This window comes from Ovis canadensis, chromosome 14, assembly GCF_042477335.2.
Source record: "Ovis canadensis isolate MfBH-ARS-UI-01 breed Bighorn chromosome 14, ARS-UI_OviCan_v2, whole genome shotgun sequence".
Classification (NCBI taxonomy): domain Eukaryota; kingdom Metazoa; phylum Chordata; class Mammalia; order Artiodactyla; family Bovidae; genus Ovis; species Ovis canadensis.
The window spans coordinates 28,085,977-28,104,316 of record NC_091258.1 but is presented as its reverse complement, the minus strand read 5'-3'; the positions used below and the strand labels follow the sequence as shown (position 1 = coordinate 28,104,316).

At 36.0% G+C, this 18,340-nt stretch overlaps 1 protein-coding gene across 1 annotated transcript in view; it reads left to right on the top strand.

Annotated features, from left to right (window-relative positions):
• Positions 1-15,507, top strand: part of SHCBP1 (SHC binding and spindle associated 1) — a 30,615-nt gene extending 15,108 nt beyond the window's left edge. The window contains exons 6-13 of the mRNA XM_069552737.1: positions 34-267; positions 359-527; positions 831-951; positions 4,102-4,233; positions 4,893-5,011; positions 11,564-11,650; positions 12,016-12,157; positions 14,185-15,507. Coding sequence (XP_069408838.1) covers positions 34-267; positions 359-527; positions 831-951; positions 4,102-4,233; positions 4,893-5,011; positions 11,564-11,650; positions 12,016-12,157; positions 14,185-14,510 — 1,330 coding nt within the window. The 3' untranslated portion in view covers positions 14,511-15,507. The remainder of the gene's footprint in view (positions 1-33; positions 268-358; positions 528-830; positions 952-4,101; positions 4,234-4,892; positions 5,012-11,563; positions 11,651-12,015; positions 12,158-14,184) is intronic.
• The last annotated feature ends 2,833 nt before the right edge of the window (positions 15,508-18,340 follow it).

The window sequence follows — 18,340 nt, the reverse complement described above, 5'->3', positions numbered from 1 at the left end:
GCAATGGGTTTCAATTTGCTTTTAAACTTTCAGGCATTACGACATTCTTGAAGACCGAGTTCCTTCAGGACTTATTGTTGACTACCAAAATCTGTTAACTCAATGTGAGGAGAGTTACAGGAAATTTTTAAATCTGAGAAGCAGTTTGTCAAATTGTAACTCTGATTCTGAGCAGGAAAATATCTCCATGGTGGAAGGGTTAAAGTTGTATTCAGAGATCGAACAGTTGAAACAAAAGCTAAAACTCATTGAGAATCCTTTGTTGAGGTATGTGTATTTTTGTTATTCTCAACTAGTCAGCCTCTTTTCTAACCAGCTGTCTTACTGAGAACTGACAGGTCTGTTTGGTTTCTTTAAGATATGTATTTGGTTATCAGAAGAATTCTAATATACAAGCAAAAGGCATCCGTCTAAATGGCCAGAAGGTCACTCATGTGGTCTCCTCCACCATGACGACTGGTTTGCTGCAGTCCCTGCTCAGGGATAGGCTTTGCCCAGAGCCTTGTAAGGAAGAAACAGAAATTCAGGTAAAAGGAGAGTTTCTTCTTCCGGTTGCTTTTTTCTGTCTGATTCACCCTAGGCTTTCCTGAATTCTACAGAAAGTTTATAGGCGTTTCCCTGAGCTGGTTTTCTGTGGAGTGGGAAGCAGTGAGAGTACTGCCTTTCCACAGCGCTAGTCATCAGTCACATACTGGGCTCAGTGCAATAGCAAAGGAGAGAAATATACAGTCTTGGCTCCCTTTTCAAAGTGAAACATGAAGGCACCTGGAGTAATACTCAGGTTGCATTTGAGGGGTGTGTATTTGCAATATGTTGTTGTTGTTTTCTAGTTCCATAGTGATCCGCTGTCTGCTATAAATGCCTGCTATGAGGGCGACACTGTTATTGTCTGTCCTGGCCATTATGTGGTACACGGTGCCTTCTCCATTGCTGACTCCATTGAGTTGGAAGGTGAGTATGGAAGATGATACAACCAAACTCTCCTGCATGAGACACTCAATAAAACAGGAAATTACTGATCTTGTTGAAGCTCTAAGAATTTTATTTCAACCCAATTAATTTCAAATGAGTTGCCTGGAAACATTAAGGGTTTTTGAAGTGTATAAGTTATTGACTCAGTGTTTGAGCAACGTGAAGTATGAGTCTTTATGACATTATAAATGTTGGGAAGACAAAAATATAGAGGAACAACCACTAGGGAGAAACATAATTCCAGACTATAGGTGGTTGATGAAAATGAATTCATTTCTAGAATAAAAAAAAAAATTCCCAGCAATATTACTTTAAAGTTTACTATTTTTTAATTTGTTGTTTCCACTTATTTCATGTATGTTGTAGATATATTGGTGCATGGTTTTTGTTTTAAATTTAGCTTATTTTTGTGAGAGGTATAGGTCCAACTTGAAAGTAGACTGAAAATCTTTATCTTAATTATTTTAAGAACTTCTGAATGTCACAACTTCTAAAGTGTACTTTTGAGAACATTAGCGTTGAGTCTATTAAAAATAGCTTTTAGCTGTTATAATCTTACTGTACATTTAGAGTGATTCCTAAATTTAGGTTGCTTTACAGTAGTTCACCTTGGTCTTTTGTATTTCCATAGCTTGTCAAATTTAGATGCACCTGTTCAACTATTTATCAAAAGAACTTCAAGTTAGCAATAAAACTTGTAATGCAAAAAATCCTATATTATTTTGGGATTGGTGCAGCTGTTCACAAACTGCTTAAGCTTTGTTCTTTATCTTGTCAAAACTGCTTAATAGAAGCTAGGCTGGGAGTTTAATATCCTGCTGTTCACCAATACATCACCTCACCCCCTTTTTTATGTGTATAATTTTTGTTCTGTTTCCTCTCCAACATTTGATATATGACAGATGTGTGTTTTATAAATAACACATCTGTAGAATAAATCACAGCAATAAAAGCACTTAATTTTTTTGGCATAGTGCAAACAGCATTGATATTATAGATTATATGGTGGATAAGCATTCTTCCTAGATTGGTGAGGAAATTATAATGTAATTGTGCCATATGCCACAAATAACCAAGGCTTCCCTGATAGCTCAGTTGGTAAAGAATCCACCTGCAATGAAAGAGACCCCGGATTGATTTCTGGGTCAGGAAGATCCCCCTGGAGAAGGATAGGCTACCCACTCCAGTATTCTTGGATGTCCCTTGTGGCTCAGCTGGTAAAGAATCTGCCTGCAATGCGGAAAACCTGGGTTCGATGCCTGGGTTGGGAGGATCCCCTGGAGACGGGAAAGGCTACCCACTCCAGTATTCTGGCCTGGAGAATTCCATGGACTGTATAGTCCATAGGGTCGCAAAGAGTTGGAGACGACTGAGCAACTTCCACTTTCCCAGGTGGTGCTAGTGGTAAAGAATCCACCCGCCATTGCAGGAGATGCAAGAGATGAGAGTTCAGTCCTTGGGTCAGAAAGATTCTCTGGTGTAGGAAGTACCCCACTCCAGTATTCTTGCCTGGAAAAGTCCACGGGCAGAGGAGCCTGGCAGGCAACAGTCCATGGGGTCACAAAGAGTTGGACACAACTGAACAACTAAGCGCATAAATAAACATAGAATTCTGATAGTTAAGTGTAAGAATGACTATAAATATATGAACATAGGGCATTTCTGAGAATTTGGGGAATCAGATGGTATCTCTGGTGTGACTATATGGAGTAATTGTTTATGAGGTAGATTAAAGCTTATATGATAGTTTATCTGATCTATAGCTAACACTTATAACAAATGATATATATTGAGTACCCACTATTTGCATGGTATTAATAGTACTTATAATAGAATTTTTCTTGTTTAGAAAATCCATTCACTTAGGTGAAGGCTTTGTGTTTTAAATGGCTAGGATTATGTAACTTGTTTATATAAAGTAACATGGCCATCCTTTTTATATTTTTAATTTTCTGATGATAAAAAGTTATTATTTTTAAAAATGTGCAAAGTACACATAGACACATAAAAAGAATCGGGGAAAACATTTACAATCTAGTCATCCAGAATGCAGCATTAGTAGCATTCCCATGGGTGGGGTCCTCTTGCATTCTCTAGTGCCCCCACCCTCTTCAAATGTAGAAAACTTTAGAGATTTTGCCTGTTTAACGTTTTACGACTTTCATTTCCTCAGGCAAAGGCTCAACAATGAGTCTTTGGTGTTTAGACAATGAGAGTTAATTCTTAAAGCTTTGTCTGTGTAATTTCTGGTTTATGATAAATTCAGGCAAAGTTTTCTAGTTTTTGATACTCCGGTTTTTCATAAGCCCACTCAGAGGTCTACCTGCATTATTAGTTTGATTAAGATTTGTAGAGAACAATGTTTTCTATTGGTTAACAAGGTAGACCTATTTTTCCAATAGTTAAAACTGTTCTAAGCCAGTTTGTCAGATTTTAGGTGAATCTGGTTAAGAGAATATAAAAATGAGAAAATCTTGAGAAATGGTTTTGCTTTTTCAAATCTAATTGCATTAGAATAATAGAATCTTTGAGTTGGGAAGTAAAAACTTATAAAGGCTAAATGGATTAAAGCCTTCTGACCCAGCTGTGAGTACTTAAGATTATTATTATTTTTTAGTAGCAGTTTTGTAAGTGAGTTTACTGCCGAAACTGGTATGAGATGACTGATAGGGGGTAGTCTTCCTGATATGCAAGCAGTTGTTAACAAATTGTATGCCCTGGTAAAACTCAAGCTAGATATGTGGAGAAATAGATTTTTATTTTTTAAGATTTTTCTTTTTTTGATGTGGACCTTTTTTTTTTAAAGAAGCCTTTATTGAATTGGTTGGAATATTGCTTCTGTTTTATGTTTTGGTTTTTTGACCATGAGGCACATGGGATCTTAGCTCCCCAACCAGGGATCTGACTTGCACCCTCTGCGTTGGAGTTCAGTTCAGTTCAGTCACTCAGTTAAGGCAAGTGTTAACCACGGAACCCCCAGGAAAGTCCCTCGATTTTATTTACATGTAACTGGGTTGACTGGTCTTAAATATCATTTCGAGTCATTTGAAATGAAGAAATGTATCATAGAAATTTTGTGTTTAGACATTTCCCCTCCCCTATCCTAAATGTTCTTGCTCTCTTCCTTAGGATATGGTCTACCAGATGATATTGTGATAGAAAAGAGAGGCAAAGGAGACACTTTTGTGGATTGTACGGGTGCAGATATTAAAATCTCAAGCATAAAATTTGTCCAGCATGATGCCGTAGAAGGAATCTTGAGTAAATATCTGAATATTTCATTTATTATTTTTTCCAGGCTTTGAAGAAAAGCTTTACTTCCCCTGGAAGAGAGAATTTAATGAAATACCACTTTTGAGTAGTATGAAAAGCTGGTTAATTATGTACATAGCTAGACAACTTAGGAAGCTTACTCTAAAGTGAAAAATAGTTCAGTGTATTCTTGAAAATTTTATATTTGTTTCTGAGTGATCATTTTTTTCTACTAGAACATTCCAATATGTGGTCTGTGTTCTTTGTATTTGATTTAGTCTTGGACTCAAACCAGCTATCTTCACATTGTGATAGTATTTGTTTCCTGGGATTTGTATCCCCTATTTTGAATTGGGCCTCCTTTTCTTCTCTCTTGTAAGACAGTCATGAAAGTTATTTTCATAATTTTTTTTTTGTAATGAGAAGTGATTTTTGACATGATTTTGCATTTCTGAGGTCAAGTCATTCTTTTTTAAAAATACTGCTTTTAGATTTTAGAAAATAGCTCAAAATAGTCATTGTTTTTATAAATTAAGAATTCATAATTTCAGTAACAAAGTTTAAATGAGAATTATTTAGACTGTATCTAATATCAACTCTAGGCCATTTCGAATATTATAAAAGATACATTACTTCTTAAAGCATTTGATTGCATGTTTTCATCATAGTCATTCACCGTGGCAAGACTACATTGGAAAACTGTGTACTGCAGTGTGAAACCACAGGAGTCACAGTACGAACTTCAGCAGAATTTTTAATGAAGAACTCAGATTTATATGGTGCCAAGGTATGATCATCTCTTACCCTTTTGGGGAGTAGCTTAGGTTTTAAGTTCTAAATAGATAAATAAAATGTAGGACAAGATGTAAATACATACTTCTGTTCTCTTTCTTCAGAGAACTTCAGATACTTACATGCATTAAGTTGGCCAGACTCAATTGTATAATGTTCTTCTTATTTAGCATTTTCAAAACAGATTATTAGGAAGACAGTAATGCATCTCACAGTTTCTCTGTCATACCTTTAAAAAAGAGGTTAGACTTTTCAAGTTGTAACTTTGTAAGTGATGTAGTAATTGAAGCTTGTTTGCTGTTTTCAAATCAAATTTTTATTTTGAGATAATTGTAGATTCACATTCTGTAGGAAGAAATAATACAGAAATAGCCTATCTGTGTGCCTTTTACCAGTTTCCTCTAATTGTAATGTCTTCCCAAACTATAGTACAGCATCACAACCAGGATAAAATTCAGTTAAGTTGAATATTTCCATCACTATAGGGATCCTTCATGTTGCTCTTTAAAGCTGTCTGTGTGCCTCTCCTTCTGACCTTCTCCTTAATCACAGGCGAATGCTAATATGTTCTCCATTTCCGTTATTTCATCATTTCAAATATGTTATGTAAATAGAATCATACAGTATATACCCTTTTGGAATTGGCTTTTTTCATTCAGCACAGTTCTCTGGATCTGCATACAGGTTGCTGCATCTACCAATAGGTTCTTTTTTTATTGCTAAGTAGTACTCCGTGTATGATTGTTCCACACTTTTAACTGTTCACTTGTTCAGTAACATCTGTTGTTTCCAGTTTGGGGATTTTGTAAATAAAGCTACTGTGAACATTGGTGTACAGGTTTTTGTGTGACCATCATTTTCATTTCTCTGGGGTAAATACCTAGGAGTATAGTTGCAGGACCTGTGGTTAGTTGTATGCTTACTTTTTTAAAAGAAACTGCCAGACTTTTCCAGATTAGTTGTACCATTTTACATTCCCACTAACAAAGTCTGAATGATCCAGTTTGGTATTTTTGATCCAATTTTTTGTATTGGATCCAATTTTTGGTTTGGTATTATGGATCCAATGATCCATATTTGGTATTTTCACTACTTCTTAATTTCAGCCATTTTGATAGGTGTGTTTTAATTTGTATTTCCCTAGGAGAAGGCAGTGGCACCCCACTCCAGTACTCTTGCCTGGAAAATCACATGGACGGAGGAGCCTGGTAGGCTGCAGTCCATGGGGTCGCTAAGAGTCAGACACGGCTGAGCGACTTCACTTTGACTTTTCACTTTCATGCACTGGAGAAGGAAACGGCAACCCACTCCAGTGTTCTTGCCTGGAGAATCCCAGGGATGGGGGGGCGTGGTGGGCTGCTGTCTATGGGGTCAGACAGAGTTGGAAATGACTGAAGCTACTTAGCAGCAGCAGCAGTGGTTAATAAATGATGAACATTTTTTTCATGTGCTTTTTTGCTACCCTTACCTTCAGTGAAAAATTCAAGACTTTTGTACATTTTCTGATTGGATTATTTTTTTTTTTTTTACTATAGAGTTTTGAGAGTTCGTTATAAATTCTAGATAGGAATCCTCAGTTGGGTACATCATTTACAGATGTGCTAGTGTGTAGCTTGTTTTTTCATTGTTTTCATGAGGCTTTTACAGACAGAACAAAGTTTTAAATTTTGATGAAGGCCAGTTTATCAATTTTTCCTTTTATGTGTAAGAACTCTTTGTCTAGCCCTAGGGTGCAAAGATTTCTCCTGTTTTTGTGCCAGTACCATACTGTTTTGATTACTATACCTTTGTAGTATAGCTTGCGATTAGGGAACATGATACCTCTTGTTTTGTTGTTCTCTCTCAAGATTGTTTTGGCTATTTGGGGTCTTTTGTGTTTCCAAACAAATTTTAGAATTATTCTAGTTCTGTGGAAAATGCCATTGGTGTTTTGATAGGAATTGCTTTGAATATGTCGATTGTGTTGAGTAGTATGGTCATTTTAACAGTATTCTTCCAGGCCACCAGCACAGTATATCTTTCCATCTATTGGTGTCATCTTTGATTTCTTTCATCAGTTTCTTACGTTTTCTAAGTGCAACTTTGTTTTTTCTCTTGGCCATGCCGCATGTCATATGGGATCTTAGTTCCCTGTCCAGCGATTGACCCCACACACCCTACAGTGAAAGTGCAGAGGCTTAACCACTGGACTGCCAGGGAAGTCTCATTAAATATACAGGTTTTTTACCTCCTTAATTAGATTTAGTCGGAGGTATTCTTTTTGATGTGATTGTAAATTGGATAGTTTTTTAAATTCCTCTTTCTGATAATGAGTGTATGGAAAGGTAACAGATTTGTGTATGTTAATTTTGTATTCTTCAATTTTACCAAATTCATGATGAGTTCTAGTAGGATTTTGGTGATGTCTTTAGGATTTTTGATGGATAGTATCATGTCATCTAAAAACAGTGATGGTTTTACTTCTTTCCTATTTGAATTTCTTTTCTCTCTTGTCTGATTGCTGTGGTTAGACTTTCAGTACCACATTGAATAATAATGACAAGAATGGGCATCCTTTTCATGTTTTCCAGATTGTTAGAGAAAATACTTTCAGCTTCTCACCATTGAGTATGGTATTAGCTGTATATCATTCATTATATTGATGTATATTCCATTAATGGACACTTTGTTGAGAATCCATACATGGATATTGAATTTTGTCCAAAATTTTCTTTGCAGCAACTGAGATGATCAAATGGTTTTTTTATTCTTTGATTTGTTAATGTGTTGTGTCATGTTGATTGATTTGCAGATATTGAACCATCTGTGTTTCTCTAGGTTAATCCCACTTGATCATAGCATATGATCCTTTTAATGTATTGTTGGATTCTATCTGCTAACATTTTGTTGAGGATGTTTTTCATCTATGACTGTCAAGAATATTGGCCTGTGATTTTTGTGTGTGTGTTGTCTGTTTCTGGTTTTGATATCAGGGTGATGGTGGCCTCATGGATGAGTTTGGGAATGTACCTCTTCAATTTTGGGGGATAATTTAAGAAGGATAGATGTGAACTGTTCTTTGTATGTTTGGTAGAATTCACCTGTGAAGATGTCTGGTCTTGGACATTTGTTTGCTGAGAGCTTTTTAAATTACTGATTCAGTTTCATTACTGGTAATTGATCTGTTCATATTTTCTATTTATTCCTAATTTGGTCTTTAAAGATTGTACATTTCTAGAGATTTATCTATTACTTCTAGGTTGCCCACTTTATTGGCATAAAATCGTTCCTTGTAGTCTTAGATGATCCTTTGTATTTCTGTGGTATCAGTTGTAACTTGTCCTCTTTCATTTCTCGTTTTATTTGGGCCCTCTCTCTTTTTCCTTTGTGAGTCTGGCTGAAGGGCCATCAATTTTGTTTATATTTTCAAAGAACCAGCTCTTGATTTCATTGAACTTTTCTATTATTTTCCAGTCTCTACTTCATTTATTTATACTCTGATCTTTGTTATTCATCTCCTTATCCTGACTTTGGAGTTTCTTTGTTCTTTCTCTAGTTCCTTTAACATTGTGTTGTTTATTTGAGATCTTTCTTGTTTTCTGAGGTAGGCTTGTTTCACTGTGAACTTGTCCCTTAGAACTGCTTTTGCTGCATTCCATAGATTTTGGATCATTGTGTTTTTATTTTCATCATTGTGTTTTGGATCATTTGTTTTCATCTGTCTCCAGGTTTGTTTTTTTAAAATTTCTTCAGTGACCCATTGTTTGTTTAGTATCATGTTGTTTAACTTGTACATGTTTGTGTTTCTTGCAGTCTTTTTTCTTGTAGTTGATTTCTAGTCTCATACCATTGTGATCAGAAAAGGTGCTTGATAGGATTTCCGTTTTCTAGAATTTTGAGATTTGTTTTCTGGCTGTAGAATTGCCATATGCACTTGTAAAGGATGTCTTCTGCTTCTTTTGAATGGAATGGTATTTATTAAGTCCATCTGGCCAGTGTTTCCTTATTGATTTTCTCCCTAGATGTATCCATTGAGGGGGTGTTAGTAGTCTACTATTATTGTATTACTGTCAGTTTCTTTATATTCGCCTGTGTCAGTGCATACATACTTACAATTGATACATCTTCTTGTTGGGTCTACTCCTTTATATTTATGTCATTTCCTTTGTTCTCTCTCGTTACAGTTTCTGTTTTCAAGTCTATTTTGTTTGGTATAAATATTGCTATCCCAGTTTTTTTTTTTTTTTTTCCATTTGCATGGAGTACCGTTTTTCATTCGTTCATTTTCAGTTTGTGTGTCTTTAGATCTGAAGTAGTTTCTTGTAGAGAGTATATATACATGGGTCTTATTTTATATCCATTCAGCTACTCTGTGTCTTAATTGGAGAATTTAGTTCATTGGAAGGACTGATGTTGAAGGTGAAACTCCAATACTTTGGCCACCTCGTGCGAAGAGTTGACTCATTGGAAAAGACCCTGATGCTGGGAGGGATTGGGGGCAGGAGGAGAAGGGGACGACAGAGGATGGGATGGCTGGATGGCATCACTGACTTGATGCACATGAGTTTGGGTGAACTCCAGGAGTTGGTGATGCACAAGGAAGCCTGGTGTGCTGCAGTTCATGGGGTCGCAAAGAATCGGACACAACTGAGCGACTGAACTGAGTCCATTTACATTTAAAGTATTGATAGAGATGTATTTATTATCATTTTGTTCATTGTTTTGGGGTTGTTTTGTAGTTCTTTATTATTTCTTTCTTTCTTTTTGTTCTCTTCCCTTATGATTTGATGACTGTCTTTGCTGTTATATTTGGATTCCTTTCTCTTTTTCTGTCTGTTATAGATTTTTGATTTGTGGTTACAGTGAGATTTATATATATATATCAACCCTTATGTATATGTAATTATTTTAAGTTGCTGATCTCAATTTCAAATACATTTTTAACAACTCTGCAGTTTTATTCCCCTTCCCCTGCAGTTACTGTTTTTTGACATTTTATTTTACATCCTTTTGTAATCCCTTAACTACTTATTGCCCATATAGATGATTTTACTATATCTTTTAATCTTCCTGTGAGCTTTGTACGTGGTTGATTTACTACTTTTACTGTATAGCTGCTTTTATCAATCAACGAGCTTTTCCTTTCATAATTTTCATGTTTCTAGTAGTGACCTTTTCTTGTTTGCTTAGAGAATTCCATTTGAGATTTCTTGAAAAGCTGCTTCTGTGGTGCTGACTGCTTTTAGTTTTTGCTTTACTTTTGATCTCTCCATCAAATCTGAATGAAAGCCTTGCTGGATAAAGTATTCTCTCTCTTTTTTCAACATAGTATATAATTCATTCTATGTGAAATGTCCAGGATAGCCACATCTATATGGATTAAAAGTAAAGTAGTGGTTGCCTAGGGCTGTGCATAGAGTGGGGAAGAGGGGATTGGAGTAATAGCTAAAGGGTACAGGGTCTTGTACTAAGACGATGAAAGTGTTTTAACACTGACTGTGGTAATGGTTGCATGACTCTGTGAATATCCTAAAAACGATTGAATGGTACATTAAACTTAACTGGGTGAATTGCATGGTATGTGAGTTGTATCTCAGTAAACGGAGAGTGATGCAGCCAGGATGGTGGGATGCCTCCTCTGGGCTCCAGTTTTCTCCTTAACCCCTGCTTAACTTCACTGTCCCTGCAGGGTATCTTCCTTCCCACCACATTTCAGGCCAGGAATGTCTTATGTGTCCCTGGCCATCCCTGTTGGCTTTCTCTTCTTTTGGACAGACCATGCAGTATGCTGGCCTTTTGATCAGCTAGTGTCCAATATGGGGATTTCTTTTTTGTTTATTTGTTTGTTCAAGCATAGTTGATATATTACAATATTGGGTTAGTTTCAGGTGTACAGCAAAATGAGTCTGTTAAAACATATATATGTATATCTATTTTTTTCAGATTATTTTCACAGATAAAGTATTCTTGATTTTAGTTTTTTTCCCTTTTATCACTTTAAATATATTGTGCCCTTTGGCTTTCAGAGTTTCTGCTGGAAACTGTGTAGTAGTGGGGAGCATTAGTTATTTTAATTCACAGAAATGATTTTCCAGTTATGTTGGTATATTCTTGAACTGGTGTGCTTTTCAAAATGTAGAGCCTTATTTCTATCTACAATTTACAATATTTTACTAGATTTGAACACTGTTCTCCAACTAATTGAGTATATCTAAGAGAATGGTTATTTTTAGTATGTGCCTCTTTCAATGTAATTGTTAACTGACATTTTTGGGGCAGAATCAGAAAACTAATTTGTCCAGAATGAAAGAGCGAAATAGTAATCAAGTGTTGAAACTCTTAGCCATTGTTTTGTGTGTGTGTGTCTATATGATATCTGAATATGATAAATGATAGACAACTTGCTGGAAATTAAGCAAATGGAAATGTTGATTAGAAATACTTAATAAAACTTTCTATGAAACACTTTATATTTGTGCTACATTTAAAGTCTAAGAAGTGATAAACCTTCTTTTATAGTCCTGCCTTTTTAAAACTGACTGTGATTACTTTAAAATGTAATTTGTAGGGTGCTGGTGTAGAAATATATCCTGGGAGTAAGTGCACTCTGAGTGATAATGGGATCCATCACTGCAAGGAAGGGATCCTCATTAAGGTGAGCCCCTGCTGAGATACCCTCTTTCCAAAGGGTAGAATTTAGGTTTTACCTAAGAAACAGTTATGTTTTATGAAATTCCCATGTTATTTCTGTTTCCTGTTTTAAAAAGCATAAACAGTATATAAATTTTAATGATATCAATAGTTGGTGGTTGAAAATCTCTTGTAAATACTTTGCTGCCCATAGATCTGCAGAAATAACAGGAATGCTGTGTCATTCAGAGCTCAGATTGTGCTACTGCATATTAATAAGCATAGCTTTCTATTTTATTTTTAGAATAGCCTGAAAAAAGTGAGAAGATTTTTAAAGCAGGCAGTGTTGAATGTGACAGTTCCTTGAAACATTTGTTTTCAATGTCACAGGACTTCTTAGATGAACATTATGACATTCCCAAAATATCCATGGTGAATAATGTCATACATAATAATGAAGGTTATGGTGTTGTCTTGGTGAAACCTACAATTTTCTCTGATCTGCAAGAAGACGCCCAAGATGAAACTGAAGGTATGGTATATTTAGTAATTTTCTAAATAAAATCTCTACCTAGTTTATTTCAGCATTAAGCTCCAATTAAAGATAGAGATCTTCTCCTTAAAAAAAGATAACTAGCATACACTTAGGCACAGAGATAGAGAAGCCTGGTAAAGCTATAATATGGAGTCTAGTGTGAAAGAAACTTTCAAGGTTCCCCATCCTGAACCCCGCTCCTACCTCCCTCCCCTTCCCGTCCCTCAGGGTCATCCCAGTGCTCTGGCCCTGAGCACCCTATCTCATGCATTGAACCTGGACTGGAGATCTATTTCACATATGATAATATACATGTTTCAGTGCTATTCTCTCAAATCATCCCACCCTCGCCTTCTCCCACAGAGTCCAAAGACTGTTCTTTATATCTGTGTCTCTTTTGCTGTCTTACATATAGGGTCATCATTACATCTTTCTCAATTCTATATGTATGCATTGATATACTGTATTGGTGTTTTTCTTTCTGACTTACTTCACTCTGTATAATATGCTCCAGTTTCATCCACGTCATTAGAACTGATTCAAATGCATTCTTTTTAATAGCTGAGTAATATTCCATTGTGTATATGTACCACAGCTTTCTTATCCATTCATCTGCCAATGGACATCTAGGTTGCTTCCATGTCCTGACTATTGTAAACAGTGCTGGGATTAACACTGGGGTACACGTGTCTGTTTCAATTCTGGTTTCCTCGGTCTGTATGCCCAGCAGTGGGATTACTGGGTCGTATGGCAGTTCTGTTTCCAGTTTTTTAAGCAATTTCCACACTGATCTCCATAGTGGCTGTACTAGTTTGCATTCCCACCAACAGTGTAAGAGGGTTCCCTTTTCTCCACACCCTCTTCAGCATTTATTGTTTGTAGACTTTTTGATAGCAGCCATTCTGACTGGCGTGAGGTGGTACCTCATTGTGGTTTTGATTTGCAGGAAATTCTTGAATTCCAAGCCATGACCCAGATCACTATGAAATCTCAGCCATGCAGGATTATGCCTTGGCATGGGTGAGGAACGTTTAAAGGATGATGAGCTGTCCTTCTCATCCTTCAAGGTCCACTCCAGCTATCTGTTAGTTCTTTTTCTCCTCACAGTTCTATAGGTCAGAAGTTAAGGTGAGCTTGGCTGGGTTATCTGCTTAGGGTCTCACAAGGGTGAAAGTGAGATATCAGCTGGGCAGGGCCCTTATCTGAAATCTTTGGGAGAGAATCTGCTTCCAAGTTCCTTATGTTCTCGGCAGAATCAATTTCCTTGAGGTTGTAGAACAGAGATCTCTTATTTTTTATTGTTATTGCCAGCTGTTGGCTAGGGGTTGCTCTCAGCTCTTAGGGATCGCTATTGGGTTATTGCCCCCATGACCTCCTCCATTCCAGCAACAGAGGACCTCCCTCAAAGCAAATCTCTCACGCTTCAAATCTTTCTCACGCTTTAAATCTCTTTATGCTTTCTTCATCATCCAACCAGGGAAAACCTTGCTGTTAAAAGATTCATATGATTAGGTTAGGAATACCTTCTTAAGGTCAACTGATAAGTAACCTTAATTACATCTGCAAGGTCCTTTTACCATTTAACAGTCGTAAAAGTAACAAGGGGCAGCCATCATAGGGCCATCTAGAATTCTGCCTGTCATAGGCAATCACTTATAAAGCTGCTAAATTGGGAGTTCCTTTAGGGAAACAAAAGTACTAGTACTGTTCTGTTTATCTTTGTATCTAGCTTCTAATACAGTGCTCAGTAAATACCCAGGAGAGGTCTGTTGAATGAATGAGATCTAGGATAAAAAGAGAAAATTCGAAGTTGGTAATCCTGTATGAAGGTCAGGAAGCCTTGACAATTAATACAACTGCTTGTTGAGACACTATGGCAGAGTTTGGAAAGTCCAGTCAAATGACACAGGACCCCTTGACAGAAATAACTTGAAAGCTCTGATAGACTGTAGAAATACATGTTTTAGTTGGGTTAGTTTGTATATTTAACTCAATTTTTATAATATGGCTTTTTCTTTTCCCAGAAAATAAAGCACTTAAAGTTCAGACAAGTGGAGAGGCAGATGAGGCTGGGAGAGTGGATCTCGAAGAGCTGATTCAATGCGCAACTGGTAAAATGGAGCTTTATGCGAGAGCTGAGCTTTCTGAGCAAGTTGAAGGCAATTGTGAAATTGTAAATGAACTAGTTGCTGCCTCCACACAAAAAGGCCAGATGAAGAAGAAAAGGTTGAGTGAACTGGGGATCACACAAGCTGATGACAACTTAATGTCACAGGAGATGTTTGTTTCAATCGTGGGGAACCAGTTCAAGTGGAATGGGAAAGGGAGTTTTGGCACATTTCTTTTTTGACCACTGTGATGTAAATAGATAGCAAAATATTGAATTTTGCACGTTGCCCCCAAGAATCACTGCTGCTATCATACTTTGCTTCATGTCTGTATTTTGTATCTGATATATTCAGTTGGATTTGAGTGAAATGTAGCTTTATTTCTCTCTGCAAGCGTTGCACGTAAAACACTCTCTCTTTGTTTAATAAAGTCATAAAAACAAAATAGAAAATATTTGGAGATTCTTATCCAGAAAGCCTTGCTTTCTCAAATATATAGTTCCCACATTGTCTATTAATAACTTTCTAGTATAAATTAGCACTTCAAAGATGAAGAAAAAAGGCAGAGAATGCCAGGTGATTGCACAAAAACATAGTGTATCAATATGCAGTGTTCTTGTAGTTGTCTTTTTAATCCCAATTATAGTGAGTCTGATATCCATGCTTTATTTGCATAATACTTAAAATATTTGCATGAAAGCTTTTATGATTGGGAGGTGACCTGCCTTATCAGACTTACTGAGACTCTTGAGTGGAAATGCCTTTTTATGTTGAACTTTTATGTAATCATTAAAGCAATAACAGCATAGCAGGTTTGAAACAGGAATGAAATGTGTTATTCAGAGCCAGTGTGTACATAGAGCATTTTCCCTGTTGCTGAATATGAATGATTAAAAAGAAGGTACTTTTCTGTCACCATAAAAGTACTCTGATCAGATTTCTTACATAGGCAAAGTGATTACCTATAAACATATCAGCTCTATGTTCTTGATATCTTATTGTAAAGTACAGCTTTTAAAAATATTTATATTATAAAAAAGTATATGTGACATTAATGTTCTTACTGATTAAAATTGCAATGATGAAAATAATGAATCTTGTAATATTTTTTCAAATGCATTATGGGCCATAGTGCATGTGTGCATGTGTGATCTTTTGAAGTACGTACAGTATTTTGACATCATTTTAGTGTTTCAGAAAGAATATTAAAATTTTTTCTCAGAGAAATTGTTTCTTAAATTTGAATAAGTTGTAATTTTATTTTTCAGATGCTAAAAAGTGTGGAAGAATTTGTGTTAGATTTTTCATTTGACCATTGCAAGGCATCTTTCTTTTACTCTTTAAATCCTATTCTAAAAGTAATACCAATTAATTCTGTATCACTTGAGCTAAATTCTTATTTGAAAACCATTTATTCAACTTAAAAAGATCAAATTGGTTTTCTGATTAAATTTCTGTTTTATCTTAGAGTTTAGATTTTGTTTATTTTCTCTGGTAACTTACTAGATAGAGTGTCAAGAGAATGACCAGGTAAGTCAAGTTAATACCTTCTTTGTTCCTTATTATAGGATGATGGTTTTTCAGATTTCATTTCTATCTCAGTTTAAATCTAACCTTACTATATATTAATTTTTGTTCAAATGATGTTAGTGAATAGACATAGTATATTCTTATTTAAGTTACATAGAGTCCATTTTACTTATTGGGGAGGATTGAGCATCTCAGATAACTTAGTTCAGGGAGTATAGAGAGAGCCCTCGAGGGATTTGACAGTTCAAGTGAAAATACTGACATGGAAAAAGTTTTTACTTGAGATTAAGTATTAATGTATAGTCAAATCCACTCTTCTGAGTCTTGTGACTTGTTTACATAGGGCTTGTCTATTACAAGCTTACAAACGTATTTTATATTATCTTCTAGTACAAGTAGGCTTATTTAAATTTACACTTCTAATGCACCTGTAATTTGGTTTTATGTATGTTATGATGTAAAATTCTTTTTCTCTCAGTGGTTAGCAAGTTCTCTTGATAGTGTCTGTTGACTAGTTCATTTTTTCCCCACTTAACTGGAATCATGCTAAATTCCCATGTTTGCTGTTAGTTGACCCTCTGGCTTAAAAACTACTGTCTGATAATCTGTAGCTAAGTGTATATTTTGTTATAAGAATCTACATCACTAGCACTCAATCAAATTTGAATAGAAGTATTTTCTAGCCATCCTGCATTGTAGCAAGTTATTCTTCCTCCTAGTCACCAGAGGAAACTATAGCCTCACTTCCCCTTTTGAAAACCTTCAAAACCTTCTTGAAAATTAACATTTATCTCTTTCTTTGGTATAATAAAAAAATCATCAATTTTAAATCTACAACTTTTTGAATCTTGACAAATATGTAGTTATGTAACTACTACTACAATCACAATATTGAAAGTCCCCATCCTCTTTAATAAAGTTCCCTCATTTTTCTTTGCAGTCAATCCCCTCTGCCTCCCGTTGGGTCCTGGCAACCTCTGATCTGCTGTCAGTCCCCATAGTTTTGCTTTTTCCTAGAATTATACATAATGAAGAATAACTCAGTATATAGTCTTTGCGTCCACCTTCTCAAGCTTAGCATAATGCTCTTAAAATACATCTATATCATTTCATGTGTCTGTAGTTTGTTTTTATTGCTGCGTAGTTTTCCATTGTGTAGCTGTTGAGTATCCTAGTCTATGCGAGTTCTAGTTGCTCTATATCTTTGCTAAAACTTGGTAATTGCCATTCTTTTAAATTTTAAGTATTGTAACAGATGTGCAGCTCATTGTGTTTTTAATTTGCATTTACTTTATGATTAATGATGTTTAGCATCTTTTCACATACTTACTTGCCATTTCTATATCTTTGGTGAAGTGTCTATTCACATCTTTTCTTATTTTATTCCCCCCAATCAGGTTCTCTTACTGAGTTGTAAGGTCTGTTTTTTTTTAAATTCTGGATGCAAATTTTTAATCAAATATTTCCTTTCTGCCCGTGGTGTGGGCTTTAATTTTCTTAATAGTACCAGTTTATGCCTTCTCTGGAAACCTTTTTTTTTTTTTCCTACCTTCTTTTTGGGCTTCCCTTGTGGCTCAGTGGTAAAGAATCCACCTACAATATGGGAGACCTGGGTTCGATCCCTGAGTTGGAAAGATCCCCTGGAGAAGGGAAAGGCTACACACTCCAGGATTCTGGCCTGGAGAATTCCATGGACTGTATAGTCTATCGGGTCACAAAGAGTCAGACATGACTGAGTGACTTTCACATACCTTCTTTTGGGTTGAGTTTTTTAAAACTTTTTTTAAAAATGGATCCATTTTATCTCTACCATTGGCTTATTTTATATACACGTGTTAAATATATATTTTTTAGTTTTGCTTCAGGGCAGTAGTTCTCAATTAGAGGCAAGTTTGGCCCCTTACCTCCACCCCAAAAGGACGTTTGCCAAAGTCTGGAGACATTTTGGCTTGTCACAGCTTAGAGTGGAGTGCTAATGGTGTTTATTAGGTAGAGGCCAGGGATGCCAGTAAACATCTGAATCTAACAGTGTACCTACCCTCACATCGCGGAATGACATTTTGGCCAAAAATGTCAGTTGTACCAAGGAAAGCTCCTGCTCCAGGCAGTCCTCAGCAACTTTTTCAGTAAAGAACCAGGTAGTAAATACATGGTCTTATATCTCCTTCTACCCACCCGCTTCCAAAATGTATAAAACATTCGTAGCTTCTGAACAAAAGTAAGTAGCAAGATGAATTTGTCCTATGGCCTGAATTTGCTGACCCTTGCTCTACAGTTTACAATAGACATAAACTGTCTTCTCCCCTTATATGTAAGGTCTATTTTCCCTTTCCCTTGGGCTATTGTTGTCAAACATTTTATCCTTACATAGATTATAAGCCCCTCAATATTTTTGCTGTCGTTTTTGCTTTAAACTATCAGTTGTCAGGAAGATTGAAAAATGTGTCTTTTATATTTGTTAATGTATGGACTATTTCTGGCACACTCCATTCTTCATTCAGTTCAGTTCAGTCGCTCAGTCGTGTCCAACTCTTTGTGACCC